General features: G+C 36.6%; 1 protein-coding gene across 2 annotated transcripts in view; it reads left to right on the top strand.

The window, feature by feature from the left end:
* Positions 1–23,148, top strand: part of PKN2 (protein kinase N2) — a 133,233-nt gene that overhangs the window by 32,942 nt on the left and 77,143 nt on the right. For both annotated transcript variants that reach the window (XM_025288336.3, XM_025288335.3), the window contains exon 2: positions 13,922–14,222. In XM_025288336.3, coding sequence (XP_025144121.2) covers positions 13,922–14,222 — 301 coding nt within the window. The remainder of the gene's footprint in view (positions 1–13,921; positions 14,223–23,148) is intronic.

The following is a 23,148-nucleotide window of genomic DNA, read 5'->3' as shown; positions in this document are numbered from 1 at the left end:
TGGGTTGGGAAGATCCCCTGGAGGAGGGAGTGGCCACCCACTCCAGTATTCTTGCCTGGAGAATCCCCATGGACAGAGGAGTCTAGCAGGCTACAGTCTGAGGCTACAGTCTGTGGGGTCACAGAGAGTTGGAACAACTGAGCAAGTAAGCATAGCACAGCACAAGAGCCTCAAAGACCTCACTAAAATCATATGGTTTGAGTGAGATAAATATTTCCCAGAAGCTCAGGGGAGAAGAGCATGCAAAATGAGACAAAAAAATTACTAGTGGCATCCTTTAGAACAAGGGTGGAAATATGACCGTGAGTTCAATTTTGTGGTGTAAAATGAGATTATTTAGAGTGATAGAGAAGACAAACATTTATTGGGGAATATTTTTCTTGATATTGGAGAAAAATCATATATAGAAGTTTGAATTGCAGTTATTAGTAATAAATTAGAGAAAATTTTAGGTTTCAAAGCAGGGAGCTAGACCTGTCAATATTAGTTGGAACTCTGATTTGTGGTAAGAGAAAACTTGAAGTCACACTAATTCAAGCAAAAAAGGAATTGGTTGGCACTGTGACTAAGAAGTAGGGGCATGAGGGTATGTTTGCTTTCAGTTCAGTTCAGTTCAGTCGTGTCCGACTCTTTGTGACCCCATGAATTACAGCACACCAGGCCTCCCTGTCCATCACCAACTGTCGGAGTTCACTCAAACCCATGTCCATTGAATCAGTGATGCCATACAACCATCTCATCCTCTGTAGTCCCCTTCTTCTCCTGCCCTCAGTCTTTCCCAGCATCAGGGTCTTTTCAAATGAGTCAGCTCTTTGCATCAGTTGGCCAAAGTATTAGAGTTTCGGCTTCAATATCAGTTCTTCCAATGAACACCCAGGACTGATCTCCTTTAGGATGGACTGGTTGGATCCCTTGCAGTTCAAGGGACTCTCAAGAGTCTTTTCCAATACCACAGTTCAAAAGCATCAATTCTTCGATGCTGGAAATGGCTTATTTCAAGCACATAACTACTGCTAAACCAATCACTAAATCTAAGGATTGAATACTCTCATCCACATGCAGCTTATGCTTCGTTTTGTGACAGGAATGGTGGAGAAGCCAGGCAAATTTTTTTAAGCAAGTCTGTTTTTTAGAATAATGACTTTATGTTTTGTTTTTTAAGAGGATTGTTGTCTGTGCCTGCGTCTTCTCAAAGCGTTAGGATGGTGAGGTAGAAAGTGGGAAAGAAAAGGAAAATTGCTTTTTCTTTTTTAACGTAATGATAATGTTAAACCACTCCCATTCCCACTTTTTATCTATTGAGAACCAACAAAATGCAGATTATAATCAGAATTGAAGAGACTGCTTAAAGATCTGATTGTCTGTCACCTGGATTATTGCAGTAGCCTCTGTATCATGTCTATTGTAGTGTAATAAACTCACCTCAGAATTCTTTGGGTATAAGAGGCGTTTCTTCTGCCAGTCTTGCCTGTGCTTAATTATGGAGCATCATTCATCTGGTGGCTAAGCTGGACTGGAATGTCCACTGTGGCCTCTCTCACAAGCCTGGTGCCTCAGCTGGAATGGCTAGGACAGCTGGAAAGCTTTGGTTCTCTTCCACATGGCCTCTCTCCACATGATCTCTCTCATTCTCCAGGGGCCTGCCGCTAGCAGAATAATCAGGACTTCTTTAAATAGTAGTTGAGTTTTCAAGAAGCAAAACAGAAGCTATTAGGCCTCTTGAGGCCTCTTCTTGAAACACCCTGCCCATCATCAGAATGTTACTTCCACTATACTATTAGTTAGAGTAAGTCAAAAGGCGCACTTTGAGTCAGTGTGGAAGGAGGCTACATAACGATATGAATATAGAGAAGCAGGATTCATTTGAGACCATTTAGTAACAATCTGCCATAGCTTCATAGCAGGTTTCCCTGTCTTTCCTTGCCCCCCTCAAATGTACTTTTAACACAGGAGGTCATACAGTATCACTTCTCTGCCTAAGCCCTATACCATTTCATTTTGAATAAAAGCCAAAGTCTTTATTGGCTTATGAGGCCCTATATAATCCTTAGATTGGGATTTATAGTTCATCTGAAACACAAAGTAGAAAGTAGGCAGTCTTGGACTTGTGTAGCAATTCAAAAAAGCTGTCAGTGTTCTGGGCTCTTCCTCTGCTTTGTCATCCTTGTTGTTTTTGTCCTATTGACCTATTACTGTCATAGGATGGCTCCTGCACCTTTACCTAGGCTTTGGGTCTGCATTCTAGGCAAAGAGAAATGGAAAAGTGGACGCTTCTTCCAAAATCCTGGGTGTCTCTTTGACAAGGATTTTCATATGACTATTTCTAGCTGCAAGGGAGTCTGGTAAAGTAAGAATTTTATCTCTGCACTTTGTTGCATCTAACAAAATGGAAATTTTCTTAGTAAGGAAACAGGGGCTGGATATTATCTCTCAGTGCTATGAGCCAGGAACTGTACCGTGGCTATAAAAGCACACTTAGAAATAATACAGTCAAGGTAGTTATAATAATTCCATTGTACTGAAAAAGAAATTGAAGCTTTAGCATGGTTACAGTATCAGAATATATGCATGGCCAGTCTGACTCTAAATGCTCAGTCCTTTCTGTCACACTGTATTAACACTGAACTTTTTGTTAAAACATGTGTGTTCACATGTGCACCACACATACACACAATATAGCCAACATTTGCTGCTTCTTTAGATTTTGTTTGGTTTTTGTGTCTGTCTTCCTTAATAAATAGAATACTTGAAAGAAAGTAGAATTGTGTCATTTCCATTATCTGCTGCTGCTGCTAAGTCGCTTCAGTTGTGTCTGACTCTGTGCGACCCCATAGATGGCAGCCCACCAGGCTCCCCCGTCCCTGGGATTCTCCAGGCAAGAACATCCATTATCTAGCACTCATTGAATATTTGAATAAATGAAGCTTTGTTTTGTTTTGTTTCTTTTAAATTAAAAGATGGGAGAACCAAACATAATTTGGCAGATGGGCAAACAGGTACAGAGGGATAGGATAACATGCTTGGGTTGTATAACTAGTGACAGATAGTTCGTGTTAGAAGTGGCTTCTTGCTTTCTGGTGAGAGCATTCTCTCCTTAGATGAGGAAGGTTGGATTAAGATGATATGAGAAAATAAGAGGAAATAGGTCCTGTTAGTATCTCTGAATTAAGGCACATAATAGTCCTTAGTTAATGCAAATCAGTAAAATAAAGGGAAATGGAAACTCCTCTCAGAAGGTAGTATGGAGTAAAAGAGCACCAAACTAGGAGTTAAGAGAATAATATGCTAAACATAGCCAGGTCACTGACTTTTATTTGTGACCCAATGTGCTTTGACCCTGCTTTCCTCAAAACTAAAATCAAGGGAGTTATACTACATGATCTTTGAAATCCCTTCTAGCTAAATAGTGTATGAATCATTATACCCAGTGAGTTTTTATGGGTTCTCTAACATTTCTTGGCATCTATCAGGTCAGGCTGTTTTATATTTCTATAATATAGAGAAAGTAACAGCTTTTTCACTTCTTCTCTGGGAACTTGGCCAGTGAAAAGTAAACATCCTTTCCTGTTTCTCCCTAAATGAAGTACTTGGTCATACGTGACAGACTTTTTTCTTCATTTTGTTCATTGAATGTGATCCTGTTCTTATTTTAATGTTTTTCTTAACTTCACTGTGAGTTTGTTGAAATATAGTAAATTGAAAATGTCAAGTTTATGTTTAAGCCTACAGATCAGAATTTCAGTATTTTGTAAAATAAAAATAGTTGTATTTATCAAATACATATTAACACATTTGTGTATTTGAAAATACTTGGCTGGCACATGATGTGATCTAGTTATAATAAGTGGGATGTGTAGTCTCATCTTTTGCAGTAGAATTGTATTGACTTGAAATAGCCTAGGTAAATAATAGCAAATATACTGTAGGGTATAAGATATCATTATAAGCTTTTATACTTGCCAAAAGTGAAATAAAGGGAAAGTTACTTTTGATGTCTTTAAAAAATGTAATCCCCTCCTAATTAGACAGGCAGCATATATTAATTGCTCTAAAAATTGAGAAAATATGGAAAGCTTTGAAGAACAAAATGAAAATCCTTCTTAGTTTTTTTTTCTTTTAGCTCAGACATAATATTTTAATCTCTCCCCTTCCAGTCTTTTTTTTTTTTCATTCTTATTTTAAACATATTTTTAAATAAAATTGTGTATACATAGCAGCAATACACTGAGGTGGACATACTACTGAGAAATAATAAACAGTATAAGTAAAAACAACTTTTCTTTATTCCCCATTCTGTTTGAAATTCTTTTGTTATGACACTTGGCATTTTGAACTTTCTCTTTCCTATATGTTTGTTTAAAGCCCTGCTACTTGTAAGTTTGTATGGGAGTCTGTCTGTGCCTAGCATATATTATTTTAAAAATTACTGCATTTACCATTCTATATAGTAATTATCTTATTAGTTTACATTTGTCAAAGTAGAATTACTGGGTCAAAGGGAATCACTATTTTAAAATTCCTTCTTACATATTTCCAACTTTTATAAAGTCTTAGAGCTTACATCTGGATTATTGCCAACAGTATGATTAGAAAAGTCTTTGTCAATTTAAAAGGTAAAAATGGTACAGTCTCTTCTGTGATAGCACAGGTTTTTTTTCAATAGAAATTAACACATACATGAAAGTGAACAAGGGAATGATGTTAAAAGTATAACGTGGGCACTGGCTTAGTTCATCTGTCATTTTCCCAAGAATGTTAATATTTTGAAGCAGCTGGCTTTTAGATTTTTTTAATTTTACAGAAAGCCTTAGCAGTATATGAAGACCTTAAGATAAAGGCTGAAAATCCTGTTTGATAGTTTGGAGCCTCTGTTATTATTAAAGAATAGTCTTCTGTTGATCTAATTATCATTCATTTGCAGATGAAAATACTTCTATTTTCTTTGTTATTTTTGCTGTTATATTCATTTATTTTATTTGCAACTTGGGATGACCTTCCAGTCTAAGGGTATATCATGCTTCAATTCTGGAATATTCTCATGCATTTATTTCTTCTTGTAGTGCTTCTCTCTCCTTGTCTTTATTTTCTTATTCTGGAGCTCTTATTAGGTGGATTTGGATCCTCTCATTCTGTCTTCCAGGCCTTTTAATTTCTCTTATCACTTTATGATGAATTCAGAGTAATTCCTTCAAGTTATCTCTCTGCCAGTATACTAATTTATTAGCTTAGTCTAATCTGCTCTTTAACCTATCCACTGAGTTTTTAATTTTGGTTCTTTTGAACTCAATCTAATTTTTGTTCTTTTGTTTTTTATTCATTGAAGTCTCTATTCCTCCTTTTATCTGTTTCTCTACATGAAATGTACTTAACCTAAAAATCATTTGATTGTACTGCTATAAATCCCAAGTGTTAATTTTACTTATGGTTTCCTTGATTTTGGATTTGATCCATGTGATTTGAATGACTGCATTAAGGATATGGATGATATAAAATTTAAAGTACATTAAAAATAGGTAGGATGAGTCAAGAAAGAGTTGAAATATTTTTTGAACAGTATTTTGTGATGGTGGATTTGGATTGATAGTGAAAGGAATAGGGTATAAGAAAAAAGACAGATGTAAGAAAATATAGCAGCAAAAATGTTAGATTAATTTATGTAGAATGGAGTGGCTAACTAAGCTTGTTGATTTCAGTGGTAATTAATGGTATTTCTTTTATGTATAGATGCCTGGAGAGTCATGAATATTATTAGGAGTTTAGTTTTATGTTTAGGATTAAGTTTGGTTTTTCCTTTTCCTTCCTTTTATTTCTTTACTTTCTGAACATATTAATGAATTTAAAAGGGTGCTTGTGGTTAGAAGATGGATCAAACTTTGCTTCATTTTGAAAACATGGGAAAAGGTTACCTACCATTTACTTTTGGAGGAGACCTGAAGTTCATTATAATAGGAGCACAAAGACTTGACTAGTGGATGAAAGTGAAACACTTGTACACGTAAATTAATATAATGTTCCTACAGCCTTTCAGAGAACCTACTGCGACAGAGATTATCACTGAAGATTTTCACTGGTTAAATAGCTGTTTATTTTCCCGAGGCTGATTTATTTCACTGTGTCAAGATTATTATTACATTGCCTAGTATTGATTCCATTCATGATGTAATTGCTCTTATTTTTTAGGGTAGAGACATAATTTAATAGATGGAATAACTCATTTCAGTGTTCCAAATGGAAGAAAATTATATTTTCCAATAACTTTCACAGTTTATTGCAACTAAAATTTTCAGGAAAGGAGTAATAGTACTGTAACCTTTTGTATCAGCTGTTAGGGGGCATAGTTTATCTTCAATTCAGTTCAGTAGCTCAGTGGTATCTGACTCTTTGCAACGCCATGGACTGCAGCATGCCAGGCCTTCCTGTAGATCACCAACTCCCGGAACCTACTCAAACTTATATTCATCGTGTCGGTGATGCCATCCAACCATCTTATACTCTGTCGTCCACTTCTCCTCCCCCTACAATCTTTCCCAGCAACAGGGTCTTTTCAAATGAGTCGGTTCTTTGCATCAGGTGGCCAAAGTATTGGAGTTTCAGTTTCACCATCAGTCCTTCCAGTGAATATTCAGGACTGATTTCCTTTAGGATGGACTGGTTGGATCTCCTTGCAGTCCAAGGGACTCTAAAGTCTCCGACACAGCAGTTCAAAGGCATCAGTTCTTCGGCTCTCAGCTTTCTTTATAGTCCAGCTCTCACATCCATGCATGACTACTGGAAAAACCATAGCTTTGACTAGACAGAACTTTGTTGGTAAAGTGATGTATCTGCTTTTTAATATACTGTCTAGGGTGGTCATGGCTTTTCTTCCAAGGAGCAAGCATCTTTTAATTTCAGGGCTACAGTCACCATCTGCAGTGATTTTGGAGCCCCCTGCCCACATCCCCCGGAAAATAAAGTCTGTCACTGTTTCCACTGTTTCCCCATCTATTTGCCATGAAGTGATAAGGCCGGATGCCATGATCTTAGTTTTTTGAATGTTGAGTTTTAAGCCAACTTTTTCACTCTTCTCTTTCACTTTCATCAAGAGGCTCTTTAGTTCGTCTTCACTTTCCGCCATAAGGGTGGTGTCATCTCCATATCTGAGGTTATTGATATTTCTCCTGGCAATCTCGATTGCAGCTTGTGCTTCATCCAGCCTGGCATTTCTCATGATGTTCTCTGCATATAAGTTAAATAAGCAGGGTGAAAAATACAGCTTTACGGGCTCCTTTTCCTGTTTGGAACCAGTCTGTTGTTCCATGTCCAATTCTAACTTTCTTCCTGACTTGAATACAGATTTCTCAGGAGGCAGGTCAACCTCATCTCTTTAAGAATTTTCCAGTTTGTTCTGTTCCACACAGTCAGAGGCTTTGATGTGGTCAGTAAAGCAGAAACAGATGTTTTTCTGGAACTCTCTCACTTTTTTGATTATCCAGCGGATGTTGGCAGTTTGATCTCTGTTTCCTCTGCCTTTTCTAAATCCACCTTAAACATCTGGAAGTATGTTCAACACAGTTCACGTATTGCTGAAGCCTGGCTTGGAGAATTTTGAGCATTACTTTGCTAGCATGTGAGACGAGTGCAATTGTATGGTAGTTTGAACATTCTTTGGCATTGCCATTCTTTGGGATTGGAATGAATACGGACCTTTTCCAGTCCCGTGGCCACTGCTGAGTTTTCCAGATTGGCTGGCATATTGAGTGCAGCACTTTCACAGCATCATCTTTTAGGATTTGAAATAGCTCAACTAGAATTCCATCGCCTCTACTAGCTTTGTTCGTAGTGATGCTTCCTAAGGCCCACTTAACTTCACATTCCAGGATATCTGGCTCTAGATGAGTGATCACACCATCGTGGTTATCCAGGTCGTGAAGATCTTTTTTGTATAGTTCTTCTGTGTATTCTTGCCACCTCTTCTTAATATCTTCTGCTTCTGTTAGGTCCATACCATTTCTGTCCTTTATTGTGCCCATCTTTGCATGAAATGTTCCCTTGGTATCTCTGATTTTCTTGAAGAGACCTCTAGTCTTTCCCATTGTGTAGTTTTCCTCTATTTCTTTGTATCGATCACTGAAGAAGGCTTTCTTATCTCTCCATGCTGTTCTTTGGAACTCTGCTGTTCTTTGGAACTCTGCATTCAAATGGGTATATCTCCTTTTCTCCTTTGCTTTTAGCTTCTCTTCTTTTCTCAGCTATTTGTAAGGCCTCCCTAGACAACCATTTTGCCTTTTTGCATTTCTTTTTCTTGGGGATGGCCTTGATCACTGCCTCCTGTATAATGTCATGAACCTCCGTTCATAGTTCTGCAGGCACTCCGTCTATCAGATCTAATCCATTGAATCTATTTGTCACTTCCACTGTATAATTGTAAGGGATTTGATTTAGGTCATGCCTGAATGGTCTAGTGGGTTCCCTACTTTCTTCTATTTAAGTCTCAATTTAGCAATAAGGAGTTCATGATCTGAGCCGCAGTCAACTCCCGGTCTTGTTTTGCTGACTGTATAGAGCTTCTCCATCTTTGACTGCAAAGAATATAATCAGTCTGATTTCAGTACTGACCATCTGGTGATGTCCATGTCTAGAGTCTTCTCTTGTGTTTTTGGAAGAGGGTCTTTGCTATGATCAGCACGGTCTCTTGGCAAAATTCTGTTATTCAGTTCAGTCACTCAGTCATGTCTGACTCTTTGCGACCCCATGAACTGCAGCACGCCAGGCCTCCTGTCCGTCACCAACTCCCAGTGTCCACCCAAACTCATGTCTATTAAGTCGGTGATGCCATCCAACCATCTCATCCTCTGTCATCCCCTTCTGCCCTCAATCTTTCCCAGCATCAGGGTCTTTTTCAGTGAGTGTGCTCTTTGCATCAGGTGGCCAAAGTATTGCAGTTTCGGCTTCAACATCAGTCCTTCCAGTGAACACCCAGGACTGATCTCCTTTAGGATGGACTGGTTGGATCTCCTTGCAGTCCAAGGGACTCAAGAGTCTTCTCCAACACCACAGTTCAAAAGCATCAATTCTTCGGCACTCAGCTTTCTTCACTGTCCAACTCTCCCATCCATACATGACCACTGGAAAAACCATAACCTTGACTAGACAGACCTTTGTTGACAAGTAATGTCTCTGCTTTTTAATATGCTGAGACATTATGTTGGTCCCAACTTTCCTTCCAAGGAGTAAGCATCTTTTAATTTCATGGCTACAATCACCATCTGCTATAGTTTATCTTAAGTTATTGATTATATTCTATTTATCTCCTGTTCCTTTCCAAAAGGTATTTGAGCCATGTCACAACAAAAGATGGGAATAAAATATGGTTACTAAAAATCCTTTTAGGAAAGGAAGCAAACATGGTAACTCCATATGATTTATATCCAATATCTAATTCTAGCCAGTATAGTTGCTGTGATTGAATATCAATTTTGCCTTTGAGCTTCCTGGACTGTGAATTCTCGTTATCACAAAGAGGAAAGCATGACTTCCTTAGCAGTGATAGATTTTCCTGAATTCTGAAAGAAAAATATTAGATAATTATATCATAATCAACAAATCATTAAGAAAACAAAACAGAACCACTCTGCCAGGCGTAAACTCAGCTCTCAAATTGTTCACAGTCTTTGGAGTTGTCAGATAAGAAAAGGAATACTTGTTTAAATAAAATCCACATTATCAGAGTACACAGGAGAGAGGTATTTAATCTAAATTCTAAGAGAGGGCATAGGCAGGAAATTCTTTTCCAGGGAAAAAATTATGGTAAATTTTGAGACAAAATTAAAGTTAACTAAGAAAAGAAGGGACTAGGAAGAGATAATTGAAGGAAGAAGGAAAAACAGTACATCCTAAAGGTGCAGCATGCATAGTAGCTAAGCCAGAAGAGATTGTCTTTGGCAGTTAATTTCTGTAATTTGATATGATTGGAATTTAGGGAGCAAATTGAAGTAGGAGTTGAAGTAGCCCAAGGGTAACTGTGTGTGTGTGAGGGGGCGGGGTGTGGGGGGCATTGTTTTTGGGTTTTGGTTTGTTTTTCTTTTGTTTTTGAAAGTGACAGTCTTTGACTCTTCGTGACTCCATGGACTGTAGCCCTTCAAGCTCCTTCATCCATGGACTTCTCCAGACAGAGATACTGGAGGCATGGGTTGCCATGCCTTTCCCCAAGGGATCTTCCCAACCCAGGGATCCAACCTAGGTTTCCCACGTTGCAGGCAGATTCTTTACCATTTGAGCTATCCAGGAACCCCCTTTTGTTTTTATTAGCCTTTAAATATTAGTACCACGACTTCCAAACCTGCCACAGAACTCTCTGGGGTGCCTCAGCAAACTCTCAGGAAGCTGCAGTATACTTTAAAATTTTCAAGGAAACACAGTGATACCATTTGTTGCATACCATGTGAGCTAAACAGAGTCTGTAAAACTTCAATATTAAGGTTATTCTACAACCCATATGTACTGGCAGAATAGGAGATGAAGGTGGGAATGTCCAATCTGATTTCAGGTTTTGAGAAATTCCAAGTTACCCAGTGGGCAGATCCTGTTAATAAGCAACTAGTTATTAAAGAATGAAATAAAAATTAATGTTTCTTTCAATGTGTATTATTTTAAACAGATACTAAATTATTACAAGTATTGATTAAGTTATTTAGACCTTCAGATCAGATCAGATCAGTCGCTCAGTCGCATCCGACTCTTTGCGACCCCATGAATCGCAGCACGCCAGGCCTCCCTGTCCATCACCAACTCCCTGAATTCACTCAGACTCACCTCCATCGAGTCAGTGATGCCATCCAGCCATCTCGTCCTTGTTGTCCCCTTCTCCTCCTGCCCCCAATCCCTCCCAGCATCAGAGTCTTTTCCAATGAGTCAACTCTTCGCATGAGGTGGCCAAAGTACTGGAGTTTCAGCTTTAGCATCATTCCTTCCAAAGAAATCCCAGGGCTGATCTCCTTCAGAATGGACTGGTTGGATCTCCTTGCAGTCCAAGGGACTCTCAAGAGTCTTCTCCAACACCACAGTTCAAAAGCATCAATTCTTAGGCACTCAGCCTTCTTCACAGTCCAACTCTCACATCCATACATGACCACAGGAAAAACCATAGCCTTGACTAGAAGAACCTTTGTTGGCAAAGTAATGTCTCTGCTTTTGAATATGCTATCTAGGTTGGTCATAACTTTCCTTCCAAGGAGTAAGCGTCTTTTAATTTCATGGCCGCAGTCACTGTCTGTAGTGATTTTGGAGCCCAGAAAAATAAAGTCTGACACTGTTTCCACTGGTCCCCCATCTATTTCCCATGAAGTGATGGGACCGGATGCCATGATCTTCATTTTCTGAACGTTGAGCTTTAAGCCCACTTTTTCACTCTCCTCTTTCACCTTCATCAAGAGGCTTTTGAGTTCCTCTTCACTTTCTGCCATAAGGGTGGTGTCATCTGCATATCTGAGGTTATTGATATTTCTCCCGGCAATCTTGATTCCAGCTTCTGTTTCTTCCAGTCCAGCATTTCTCATGATGTACTCTGCATAGAAGTTAAGTAAACAAGGTAACAATATACAGCCTTGATGTACTCTTTTTCCTATTTGGAACCAGTCTGTTATCCCATGTTCAGTTCTAACTGTTGCTTCCTGACCTGCATACAAATTTCTCAAGAGGCAGATCAGGTCGTCTGGTATTCCCATCTCTTTCAGAATTTTCCACAGTTTATTGTGATCCACACAGTCAAAGGCTTTAGCATAGTCAATAAAGCAGAAATAGATGCCTTCCTGGAACTCTCTTGCTTTTTCCATGATCCAGCAGATGTTGGCAATTTGATCTATGGTTCCTCTGCCTTTTCTAAAACCAGCTTGAACATCAGGAAGTTCACGGTTCACATATTGCTGAAGCCTGGGTTGGAGAATTTTGAGCATTACTTTACTAGCAATGGAATTGTTAGGTATTTCTTTATACCCCTAGTCTATGGGGCATAAAGAAAAAAATTTCTGAGACACTTAAGTTCTGGATTAGTACCTAGTATTAAAGTACAGATTGGTGAAAGCAATTCATGTGGTATTTTCTAAGTCTATAAAGATAGAAGCAAAAATATCAGATATCTAGAGGAATGCAGTTAGCTTAAACTTTTTCATTTAAGAATTGTTTGCCTCAGTTTACTTTACCTGAAGCTAGACAACAGAAATTTGGGATTTTCTGTTTTTATAATAATCCTTCGTATTTGATGACCAGTCAAAGGTGGATTTATAAAGTTTGAAAACTGAATAAATAGATGTTAGGACTGACATTCCATTATAAATAGTGATAAACCTAATAGACATTTTAGTCCAGATAGGAGATCACTCTGTTTGTATTTAAGGCCAGTTGGTGTAGATCACCTATTTCAAGAATTTGTAAGAGCTAAATTGTACGTACAGATATGAAATTTTATTTGTTCTCCTCTTTTTTTTTTTTTTTTGGTCAGAGTTTCAAAGGAGCTCTTGGCCCTAGAAGGTTAAGAACAAATTTATACATCAACTATATACTTCATTTTTAGGCTTCCCAGGTGGCACTTGTTAAAGAACCCTGCCTACCAATGCAGGAGACTTAAGAGACTCAGGTTCAATCCCTGGGTTGGGAAGATCCCCTGGAAGAAGGCATGGAAACTCACTCGAGTATTCTTGCCTGGAGAATCTCATGGGCCAAGGAAACTAACTGGTGGGCTACGGTCCATAGGGTCTCAGAGAGTTGGGCACAACTGAAGCGACTTGGCACACACATACTTCGTTTTTTGCGTAGTATGCCTGTTGGCACCAGGTAAATTCATACCAAAGCCAAGACAAAATCCTGGTCTTTGCATCTGTTAACACACTATTTTCAAAATATATGTTTTTCAGAGGTTAAGAATTAGACATAATTCTTGCACCAAGAATTTAAATAGAAATAATTTTATGGGTGTGATGAATTCTCAAAAAAATAAAAGAAAATCTTTTAATTACTTAGATCTGTGGTTCAAAAGATACATAAAGGGTGAACATCTCTTCTGTGTCTTTCACAAACTTAATTTCTCGTCCCAAAGGTAAAAGTTAACTTAACAACCAATAGTGTTATAGTATTCGAAGTTAAAATAGTGAATGATGTATCAGTACAAATAGCCAGAACATGTTTTCTTGTTTTAAATATGGATTAGATGTGCTTACCTGATTTGATTTTCATTTTAAGATGAATAACTGATACTTTGTATTGTCTTAGCTTCTATCAGTAGGATATGGTTTAGACATTTTTTTTTAGTAGTTATTTTTATGTAATGTCAACCAAATTATCAATTGGGATAGTTAGCCATGAAATATATAGAGTTCTAAAATAGTTTTCCCAAGCCCTAATACTTTTAATTGCTTAACTAAAAAGTAGTCATAAGGATATAATTTTATTTTTGCAAATATTATTTTATTTTTAAGAGATTTCTTATAGAAGATAAAATAGAATTTTTTCTTACCTATGGAATTTAATAATAATCTTTACTTATTAAGTGACTATATACTGGGCCAGGAATTATATTTGGAATTTCACATATGATATTTTAAATTACCATGTTACCTCTGAAAACTGCCTAATATTTAGATGTTGCAGACAATTAAACTGAGTATTTGAAAGGTTAAATAACTTGCTCAACGTTCACCGTGTAGGTGCTGCTAGAATCTAATTTGGGCTTGTGGAATATCAAACATCCACTGTTTTTACAGCCCAAAGATGCCTTTGTGTGCAGATGTGTTTATTTTAATGTAAATTTGTCAGGTAATGCTATTTAGTGAGTGGGCAGAGATTTTGAAGAATTGCCTTTAGTACAGTTTTATTCTTATACTGAATATTTTACTGAGCAAATAACTTTTTCTAAACTCCCACATTTGTATGTTTGTTTTTTTTTCTGTAGGGCGATTCCCGAAGTCTTCCTTTTTCTGAGAATGTGAGTGCTGTTCAAAAATTAGACTTTTCAGATACAATGGTGCAACAGAAATTGGATGATATCAAGGATCGAATTAAGAGAGAAATAAGGAAAGAACTGAAAATCAAAGAAGGAGCTGAAAATCTGAGAAAAGTCACAACAGATAAAAAAAGTTTGGCTTATGTGGACAACATTTTGAAAAAATCAAATAAAAAATTAGAAGAATTACATCACAAGCTACAGGAACTAAATGCACATATTGTTGTATCAGATCCAGAAGATGTTACAGGTATTTTATTTGATGTTTATATAGTGTACTAACAAGAATGTATTATTTTATAAATAGTAAGATTTTTGCCATGTATAGTCTTTAGCCTTAACAAAAGTACAGGGGCTATATTTTCTCCTACAGTTAAGGTCTTATTTATATTTTATTCAGAAGTGTATTGAGTTGATGGATGTGAAGATTAAAATATTTACTTAGAGATGAGTAATTCTGCTGTCTACTCTCTTACTCTCTGTCACTAAGACATTACTTATTTTCCATTATTTGTGTTTTGTATTGGATCAACCACATGCTCTTACCTGATTCATTCTTGTGATCAGCAGCACAGGTTTGCCAGATGACTTTTTAAAGTTAAAAATGCACTGTATGACCAAGGGATATTTTTATTTTTTTGCAAAAGTAGTTGTTCAAACCTGTGACCTCTGTTCTTTGTGCTCTAAGTGACTGAATTAACAACTTACACTACCAGGCATTTTGTTTGAAAAAGAAGAAAAACATTTAAAAAGCCAAACATTACTTTTTTTCCTTCGGTATAAAAAATGAAAGGAAAATACAACCTATAAGTCCAGCTTAAGAGCATAATTTCTAAACATTAGAATTAACAGATGTTCTTGTTGGAAATTTTTCAAATGGTACAGAAAATAAAAATAGAAAAATGACCTCTATCAAGTCTAGGCCCTCTCCCTAAAGGTACTATTGCTTTTTTGTTGTATATCCTTACAGAAAAAAAAAAGTCTGTATTTGTATCAGTGTTCATCCATTTATATTTATACATTCTTTCTAAACCTTTTTACTTAACAAATCATATAAGACACATTTGATCTAATAGTTTTGTCTTTGCAAAGAAAATATTTTAAACTAGTAATTTAATGTCTATAATCCTTAGTTTATTTATTTGCAAAGACAAAGAGTGGTATATGTAGAATGATGTATCTAGCACCATAGAAATTTTAGAAGAACCTGTGTGATTAGCTAAGAAAAAATGATATAAGTAAAATTAAAGTGAAGAAAGTACATAAATTTGATTAAGATCCATAAATTGCAAATCTTAAATGTTGTGCTTCTGATATTCCATGTACTTGATAGAATTTGTTTTAATACATTCCTTTCAACATCTGGGACTTACCTTAGGGGTTTCATTTGGAGATTCAATGTAGAGATTTTAATCATGTAAGAATAATTAAATCTTAAAAGTGAAAGAAATCATAAAGAAACCAGTCTTCTTATTTTAGAACTGAAATAATCCCAAATATGTAAATAAGTTTGCCCAGAATTACAAAACTAGCTAAAGAACTCTTCAATCTAGTATTTTTTTATCCACGTGTTCAATAATTACATTATAAATGGAAATTCGTATTATGAAATGCTTTTTTTAGCAATATCATATAAACTTGGAAATAGCCTGTTCTGTTGGAACTCTGCCGAGCTCTACATTCTTTGCCCATTACTTCTTTAGGAGAGTTCTAAAATAAGAAACTGTGCTGGAGCTTTAAACTCCATTTAGAGAAAACATTTTGCTAATCACAGAATACCAATGACTACCTTCTAATTGCAATATAAAAGTGTTTTTGCCACACAGAGAATAGCCCATTTGGTTTCCCAAGTCATTTTTAAACAACTAACTTTACTGTAGTGTATAAATTACTTATGATAAAATGCACATATTTTAAGAATATGATTTGATGTGTTTTAACAAATGGCTATATCCAGGTAACCATCACTACAGCTAGGGATCCTGACCATCACTTCAGTGGTTCTCGTATAGTATTCATAATAGTCCCGTCGATCTCTGATTTCCCATGCTTGGGTTTAGGTAACCACTGGTTTGCCTACTATCACTTTAGATTAGACTTGTCTTTCCTAGAGTTTCATATGAAGAAATGACCTTATAGACCTTCTGTCAGATTTCTTTTCTACCTCAACACTCAATTTGAATGTCACTGAATCCTTCCTTGACTTTCTCTGATTCTCTATTCTGCTTTGTCCACTCATTGTTGTATTATGTTGTATTACAATTTATTTCTGCAAATTTTAATACTCCTTACTAAACTATATGATCCTTGAGGACAGGACCATTGTTTTTATTCAGGTATTTTCAAGGTTTATCATAAAAGAGTGGAACATAGTAGGTGTTTAGTTGTGAATATTATATCTCAAAAAAAAATCCCAGTAAATAAATATATTATATTAGTTTTTATAATTATAATAATACCAAACCATAATTTATCATGGTATTTTATTTAATAACTTGGGGAATAAAACCTTAAATAAAGTTTTACGATAAATATTTCCAGAAACTTTCTTTGCTGTTCATTTGACTTATCAGATAATTACAGGGCAGATGTTCTATGAAACATAACATTCTAGTGTTACTTCTTAATGCTTAAGTTTGTTGCAATGAACTTGACAAGTTGGTTAAAATTTGAATGTATTAAAAAAAATAGTTCTCTTCGCAAATGCCATATGCACACATCTTGGTAATTTTTTTTTTTTTTTTTGCTTTGTTTTGTTTTCATTTTCTCTTATAACTTGACTGCATTAAAATCAACAACACCACAGAGGATTAAGGTAGTTAATCATTAATTTTTACGTCAGATTGCCATGAAATTTTATGTTTTACATCGCATACTAAAGTAGACAAAATCATTTAACTTGATTAGATCTGACATAAAGAGTCAAGGACCTGGTGTTTGCTTTCAGTTCTCTAAAGTATAAGTATGTGCACATACTTATGTGCAGAAGTATTTGGCTAATTCCTGTTGACTTGAGGGTATGTGAGCAAAATGAATGATTCAAGGAGACAGGGATAGAATATAAATTTGCATTGTATATATGATTGCCATGTAAGCAATTAGGAGACCTGCTTTTAACTCACTTCTGCAATAATTAACTCCTTTAGCCATTAGTTTCTAATTTGTAAAATAAGGACATTTATCAGATAAAATTTAAGACTTTAGCCATAAATGTCTCTGAAATATTGCTTATTATAGTGTGAAGATGATCATTTGAGACTGTTAATGTCTAAAATATATGTGTTCGTTTATTCTTGAGTAGTAAAAAGTGAATTTTTTTTATGTTCTCTTCATGTTTATGATACTATAAGCTTCCTATTCACCTTCCATATATTTATAGGATAGTCTCATGGAGTATTATTATTATTATTCCCGCTTGGAAATTAGAAATGTATTGTAAAATGAGGCTGACTGTACTTTGTGAAAAAAGTTTTGGATCTCTGTAAAGTGGATTTGTAATCTAGGTCATAGTTGATCACTAAAACTCTTAAATATTTAAGAAAGAACTGATTTTCTGAATCTTTGGAATCTTATATGTTATTCTTAAAGAAGAGGACAAGAATATTTCTCATATTTTATTAGGTATAACTAATGATTTGTATAGTTTAAATCCCTCTGTTTTTACCTTATTTCCTTCTCTTTCCCTCTTCCCATTTCCATTTTCTCTGACCCCAACATGCTTAGATTGATTTTTTGCCATTTGAGGTGGGGGATATTTTCTTTAATATGTAGAATATTCAGAAAGGCAGTATTGATTTAGTATAGAACTAATAGTGTTGGAATTTTGTGTGTGGTTTTGCTTGTTTGTTTTGGCTGAAGTGCACAGCATGCATTATCTTAGTTCCCCAACCAGGGATTGAACCCATGGCCCCTGCAGTGGAAGCACAGAGTCCTAACTATCAGACTGCCAGGAAATTCCCTGGAATTTTTTGGAATTAACTTTGGAAACTTCTCAATTTCTGAGCTGTATCTGTATCGAGGGCGCCAACTTAATAACTAAAATGTAGTTTATGAAGTCTTTCTTGAATGAGTACAAGTGAGAATTTAAATTTCTTTTTTATTATTGGCCTATCTACCTAAATGTAGCATAGAAATTATAGTTGACTTTTATGTTTATTAAAAGGTGTAGCTTGATTTATTACGCTATTTCTACATAATCCTTATTTCTGATTGAATTTCTCATTTTGAGGTAAGCATATGTTGAATTAAGTTGTGAACTCCTAAGGAAAGGATTGCCATTAGGTTGGTAACTATAATCATTAATTAACAAGTCACTTTTAATGCCTCTGGATTTATTTTCTTGTCTTTAAAATCATGAAATTAGTTGATTCATAGACATCTAATATGTGAATTCTTGATGATATATTTTTTAAAGTTAATACACAGTAAAACTGATTCTTCCTGGGTCCCTCATTCAGTGAATTTTAATACACAGATAAGTTCATCTAAATACCACCACAATCAGGAAAAAGGGCAGTAGTATCGCTTTGTAGTCACACCCTCTTCCTACTCCATATCCCCTGGTAACCACTGATCTGTCCTCTGTCACTTATAGTTTGCTTTTCAAGAATATCATATAAATGCAGCCATAAAGTTTATAACCTTTTAGGTCTGACTTCTTTCACTCAGCATATTTCTGTTTGAGATTCATCTAGGTTATTGCATTTAGCACCAGTTTATTCTTTTTTACTGCTGAGTAGTAGTCCGTCATATAGATGTACCACAGTTTATTTATCCATTCTTCCACCGGGAACTTTAGAGTTCTTTTAAATTTTTTGGTAGTTATCAGTAAAGCTGCTATAACTGACCATTAACAGGTTTTTGTTTGAACATGTTTTTGGTCCATCTTGGTAAATACTTAGGTGTGTGATTGCTAAATCATATATTAATATGTTTGATAATATAAGAAACTGCCAAAGTGGTTGTATTATTTTTCCAGAGTGGCTATATTATTTTTCATTCTCACCAGCAATATATGAGAGTTCCAATTGTACCACATCCTCTCCAGCACTTGGTATTGTTAATGTATTTTTTTAAGCAGTCTAACTGGTGTGTAGTCATTGACCATATATATTATTGTAATTAGGAAGAGGAAAGAAAAAAAAAAATGGCACCATCTTAAGCAGAATTTATGAAAGAATTGTGCATGCTGTAGGTACAGAATGTAGGCCTTTTCTACCAACAGTTAGGCAATAAGCAGTTTTTGAATATTAAGGTGTCATGTAACAGATGAAGGCAGTTATGAAATTTTAATGCCTAAGTCGTTTATTTTAAACAAAAAAAATTACAGCCCACAATCTTGTTTCTTTTTTTCTTAATCTCAAGATCATCAACTAAGTTTTGTTTGTTTCATATCTGTATCACCTAACATCATGCCTGAGAGTAAGCAGGTCCTCATTACCTGTTTGTTGAATAATCAAAATGAGTTATCTTTTAAGTCTATATATTAAAAGCAGTCTTTGAGCTGCAGATTGATCAAAGACTGCCAAACTCATAGCTTTGTGCTTCTCCCTGATCTTAAGTTGCATTGGATTTGTTGTTCAAAAAGCCCCATTTTCCCATCTCCTATGTGGGTTGGCTAGGGTGTAGTCTAGATGTTTCTGCCACATGCCAGATCAGCCTCAGAGCTCAGAAGGATTTATAGCTACCCAGTGGTTCTATCAGAGAAGGCAATGGTGCCCCACTCCGGTACTCTTGCCTGGAAAATCCCATGGACGGAGGAGCCTAGTAGGCGGCAGTCCAAGGGGTCGCACAGAGTCAGACACGACTGAGCAACTTCACTTTCACTTTTCACTTTCATGCATGGGAAGCCTGGTGGGCTGCTGTATATGGGGTTGCACAAAGTCAGACACGACTGAAGTGACTTAGCTTAGCAGCAGTGGTTCTATCCAGCTTCCCTGGTGGTTTAGCCAGTAAAAAATCCACCTGCAATGTGGGAGACCTGGGTTTGATCCCTGGGCTGGGAAGATTCCCTGGAGTAAGGCATAGCAACCAACTCTAATATTCTTGACTGGAGAATCCCCATGGACAGAGGAGCCTGGCAAACTACAGTCCATGGGATAGCAAAGAGTCACATGTGACTAAATGACTAAACACAGCACAGCACAGTGGTTCTATCATTTCATAGACATTTTTTCCATATGTTTTGACTCTAAACTTCAGTCGTCAGTTTTGTTTTCACACTTGGGGCCTAGTTACTGGCTTTTATAAATTAGCTCTGGGCCTTCTCAGTACTTCATTCCTTTTTAGTGCTGAATAGTATTCCATTATATGAATATACCATGTTTTCCTTAGTTATTCACCAGTTGATGAGACATCTGGGTTGTTTCCACAGTTGACCTTTTATAGATATTGCTGATACGAACATACACATACAACTTTTACATAAACTTATCTTTATGAAGGTATTTAACTTTTCTAGAGCATTTTATTCATGTGGATTTAAGTTACCAGCTGGTGCCATTTCTTCTCAATCTGAAAGACTTTTAATATTTCTTGTAAGAAAGTTCAGATAGCAATAAATTCCCGCTATCTTTGTTTAACTGGGAATTATTTCACCTTCATTTTTGAAGGATAGTTTTGCTGGATATAGAATTGTTGGTTAACGGTTTTTCCATCTAGGACTTTGGCTGTGTCATCCCACTTCTGGTGATCCTTTATCCTTTCATATGAGGAGTCTGATATTCATAGTTATTGTTCTGTATGTAGTGAGTCTTTCCTCTTGCTGCTTTCAAGATTTTCCTCTTTGTTTTCAGTTTTTAATGCTTTGACTATGATGAGCTTAGGTGTGAATTTCTTTGTATTTATCTTGAGCTTCATAGGTGTGTAGATTAATGGTTTTCATCAAATTATGAAAGTTTCTGGCTTTCATACATTTTCCTTTCCTTTTTCTGTTGCTGGTATTTCTGCTTAATTAAAAAGCATCACTACAAACAAAGTTAGTGGAGGTGATGGAATTCCAGTTGAGCTATTTCAGACCCTGAAAGATGATGCTGTGAGTGCTGCACTCAATATGCCAGCAAATTTGGAAAACTCAGCAGTGGCCACAGGACTGGAAAAGGCCAGTTTTCATTCCAATCTGAAAGAAAGGAAATGCCAAAGAATGCTCAAACTACCACACAGTTGCACTCATCTCACACGCTAGTAAAGTAATGCTCAAAATTCTTCAAGCCAGGCTTCAGCAATACGTGAACTGTGAACTTCCAGATGTTCAAGCTCTTTTTAGAAAAGGCAGAGGAACCAGAGATCCAACTGCCAACATCTGCTGGATCATGGAAAAAGCAAGAGACTTCCAGAAAAACACCTATTTCTGCTTTATGGACTATGCCAAAGCCTTTGACTGTGTGGATCACTATAAACTGTGGAAAATTCTTCAAGAGATGGGCATACCAGACCACCTGACCTGCTTCTTGAGAAACCTATGTGCAGGTCAGGAAGCAACGGTTAGTACTGGCCATGGAACAACAGACTGGTTCCAAATAGGAAAAGGAGTCCATCAAGGCTGTATATTGTCACCCTGCTTATTTAACTTATATGCAGAGTACATCATGAAAAACGCTTGGCTGGAAGAAGCACAAGCTGGAATCAAGATTGCCAGGAGAACTATCAATCACCTCAGATATGCAGACGATACCACCCTTATGGTAGAAAGTGAAGAGGAACTCAAAAGCCTCTTGATGAAAGTGAAAGAGGAGAGTAAAAACGTTGCCTTAAAGCTCAACATTCAGAAAACGAAAATCATGGCATCCGGTCCCATCACTTCATGGGAAATAGATGGGGAAACGGTGGAAACAGTGTCAGACTTTATTTTTTTGGGCTCCAAAATCACTGCAGATGGTGATTGCAGCCATGAACTTAAAAGACACTTACTCCTTGGAAGTAAAGTTATGACCAACGTAGATAGCATATTGAAAAGCAGAGACATTACTTTGCCAACAAAGGTCCATCTAGTCAAGGCTATGGTTTTTCCAGTGGTCATGTATGGATGTGAGAGTTGGACTATGAAGAAAGCTGAGTGCCTAAGAATTGATGCTTTTGAACTGTGGTGTTGGAGAAGACTCTTGAGAGTCCCTTGGACTGCAAGGAGATCCAACCAGTCCATTCTAAAGGAGATCAATCCTGGGTGTTCATTGGAAGGAATGATGCTAAAGCTGAAACTCCAATACTTTGGCTATCTCATGCGAAGAGTTGACTCATTGGAAAAGACTCTGATGCTGGGAGGGATTGAGGGCAGGAGGAGAAGGGGACAACAAGGATGAGATGGCTGGATGGCATCACCGACTCAATGGACATGAGTTTGAGTGAACTCCAGGAGTTGGTGATGGACAGGGAGGCCTGGCTTGCTGCGATTCATGGGGTCCCAAAGAGTTGGACATGACTGAGCGACTGAACTGAACTGAAAAAGTATAATATTCTTATCTTATTTTTATACTTAAGCTTGGTTCATTGGGGTTTTTCCCTGTGACAGCATATCATAGTCACAGACAATGATGGGTTAGATGTTATGCTCAAATGCTTTTTGGGTCCGATAATCTTATACCCTTTGCTGGTAGGAATGCAAAAACAGTACAGTCACTTGGGAAGACAGGTTTGTTTTTTTTTTAATTGGAGTATAGTTGCTTTACACTGCTGTGTCATTTTCTGCTATACAGCAAACTAAATCAGCCATATATACTCCTTTTTTTGGATTTCCCTTCTAGTCAGGTCATCACAGAACACCAAGTAGAGTTCCCTGTGATATACAGTAGGTTCTCATTACTTATATATCTTATACATAGTAATGTGTACGTATCAATCCCAATTTCCCAATGCATCGCACTTCCCCACTTCCCATTGGTATCCATTAATTTTTTTTATACATCTGTCTCTTTGTTTCTGCTTTGCAAATAAGATTCCACACGTACGTGTTAACATTATTTTTCTTTCTGACTTACTTCACTCTGTATGACAGTCTATGGGTCCATGTACATCTCTGCAAATGACATAATCTTTTCCCTTTAAATGGCCAAGTAATATTCCATTGTATGTATGTACCACATCTTCTTTGTCCGTTCCTCTGTTGATGGACATTTAGGTTACTTCCATGTCCTGGCTATTGTAAATAGTGCTTCAGTGAGCATTGGGGTGCATGTACCTTT

Source organism: Bubalus bubalis, chromosome 6 (genome assembly GCF_019923935.1).
Source record: "Bubalus bubalis isolate 160015118507 breed Murrah chromosome 6, NDDB_SH_1, whole genome shotgun sequence".
Classification (NCBI taxonomy): Eukaryota; Metazoa; Chordata; class Mammalia; order Artiodactyla; family Bovidae; genus Bubalus; species Bubalus bubalis.
Note: the sequence above shows the minus strand (reverse complement) of the source record. Positions and strands in the feature narration are given on the sequence as shown.